Source organism: Symsagittifera roscoffensis, unplaced genomic scaffold, assembly GCF_963678635.1.
Source record: "Symsagittifera roscoffensis unplaced genomic scaffold, txSymRosc1.1 SCAFFOLD_1033, whole genome shotgun sequence".
Taxonomy (NCBI): Eukaryota; Metazoa; Xenacoelomorpha; order Acoela; family Convolutidae; genus Symsagittifera; species Symsagittifera roscoffensis.
Genome location: NW_026970704.1, coordinates 11,320 through 13,813, shown reverse-complemented (window position 1 = coordinate 13,813; position 2,494 = coordinate 11,320). Strand labels below are relative to the sequence as shown.

Genomic DNA, 2,494 nt, shown 5'->3' with positions numbered 1-2,494 from the left:
ACTCCTCTGCAAAAGGGGATGGCGTGATTACGGGATTTGGTAAAATTCGCGGGCAACCTGTCTTTATATACTCACAAGATTTTACCATTTCAGGTGGCAGCGTAGATAAAGTTAATTCACGAAAAATATGCAAAATTATGGATCTTGCGCTCAAGGCAGGGGCTCCTATTATAGGCATAAATGATTCGGGGGGAGCTAAAATACAAGATGGTGTTAACGCACTAGCTGGATACGGTACTATATTTCAACGCAATGTAAATAGTTCAGGGATTATCCCTCAAATATCATTGATAATGGGCCCATGTGCTGGAGGAGCTGTGTACTCTCCAGCGCTCACCGATTTTGTATTCATGGTAAAGCAATCTTCATATATGTTCGTTACTGGTCCGAATATAGTCAAAAAAGTACTATACGAAGATATTACAAAAGAGAAGCTAGGTGGCTCGACAGTGCATGCTGAAAAAAGTGGCGTTGCCGATTTAACATTTATAAACGACATAGAAATATTACGCTATACAAGGCAATTCATAGGACTCTTGCCTTCAAATAATACAGATATGAAGCGAGCAGTGAAGTCGGAAGACCCTCTTTATTGGGACCCATCTTCCATCGAGCAAATCTTACCTCGCGATTCAAACCTTCCTTATGACATCAGGCACCTGCTTAATAAAATTATAGACGCTAGTGTGTTTTTTGAAATACAACCAAATTTTGCAAAGAATATTGTTGTCGGATTTGCTAGAATATATGGACAAACTATAGGAATTGTGGCGAATCAACCTTTGCATCTTTCGGGTTGCCTTGACATAGATGCATCATCCAAAGCAGCAAAGTTCATAAGATTTTGTGATTCTTTCAGAATACCTTTAATAACATTTGTAGATGTACCTGGATTTTTACCAGGAAGGGAACAAGAATACATGGGAGTAATAAAACATGGTGCAAAGCTGCTTTATGCATATTCTGAAGCAACTACACCGAAAATCACCATAATTACCAGAAAAGCTTATGGTGGAGCCTATATAGTGATGAATTCAAAACACTTGCTCGCTGATTTTAATTACGCTTGGGAAACAGCAGAAATTGCTGTTATGGGAGCAGAAGGAGCAGTAGAGATTATACATAGAAAGCAACAATACAATCCAGAGGAACTAAATCATTTGGTGGATGAATATAAACAACGGCACCTCAATCCTTATACAGCAGCTTCTAAAGGATTCATTGATGCTGTCATATCACCTAAAGAAACTAGAAATAAGATAAAAGAAGCTCTTGATGTTCTCAAACATAAAAACACAGAGCGATCTTCTTTGCATCATAATATTCCGTTATAAAAATGCTTATAAAAGATACTATCAAAGAAACATTAAAGCTTTCAGAGATAGTTTCCAGATACATACATTTGCATAAGAAAGGAGGAGAGTCTTATGCATTATGCCCATTCCACAAAGAAAAGACCCCTTCTTTTTATGTCAATGATACAAAAAATCTTTTTCATTGCTTCGGGTGCGGCATTGGTGGAGATGTTTTCGAATTTATATCAAAAATAGAAAATATATCATTCAAAGATGCTCTAGAAAAACTGGCTACTATAGCTAGTATAAAAGTCCCTACAAAAGATACACAAGACTGCAGTGACATTCTTATATTTAGAATCTTTCGTTTATCCCAGTTGTGGTTCTCTTATCAATTAGGATTGGAAAAACACAGCCTTGTAAAAGAATATCTCGCATCAAGATTAATAACTTCGAATGAAATCAATTCTTTTTATATAGGGTATGCTCCCGATACAGGATTATATAAATTTTTGCTCTCAAAAGGATTTAAGAGACAAACATTGCTTGATACCAAATTGATACGTCCGAACGGAACTGATTATTTCCGTAATCGTATAATTTTTCCCATTTTTAACAAGACACAAAAAATTGTAGCATTTGGAGGACGCAGAATCAATGCATCAACACAACCTAAATATCTTAACTCTCCGGAAAGTGATATTTTTACCAAAGGAAATATTTTATACTCACACAACAGCCTTTTCAAGGTAAAACAAAAAGAGGTTATAATAGTAGAAGGATATACAGATGTAATATCATTATATAGCAACGGCTTTACAAATACAGTTGCACCCTTAGGCACTAGTATAACAAAAGAGCATCTATCATTACTTGTCGAATGTTTTAAAAAACTTACCTTCTGCTTTGATGGGGACGCAGCAGGAAAAGAAGCCTTATTACGAATTGTCGTAAAAATATTGCCATACATCAAAAAAGACACTATGGTATTCTTCTGTTATCTCGATAACAATGAAGATCCTTCTGATATAATAACAAAATATGGGTTAAAACATTTCGGGAAATTGCTAAAGAATGCAAAAAATATTGCCGAAGTAATATATGAACTATCAGTGCAAGGCTGCAATTTATCCTTCCCAGATCAAAGAGCCCAAGCGGAGTCGCTTTTTCTTGAATATTGTGACAAAATACAAGACCCT

The 2,494-nt window shown here is 35.8% G+C and overlaps 1 protein-coding gene across 1 annotated transcript; it reads left to right on the top strand.

The window, feature by feature from the left end:
* Positions 1–5: 5 nt before the first annotated feature.
* LOC134855920 (propionyl-CoA carboxylase beta chain-like) lies at positions 6–1,334 on the top strand (the record flags this gene model as incomplete). Its single annotated transcript, XM_063872298.1, has 1 exon — positions 6–1,334. A coding segment is annotated over one exon (1,329 nt), but the record flags the coding sequence as incomplete, so codon positions are not given.
* Between the last annotated feature and the right edge of the window lie 1,160 nt (positions 1,335–2,494).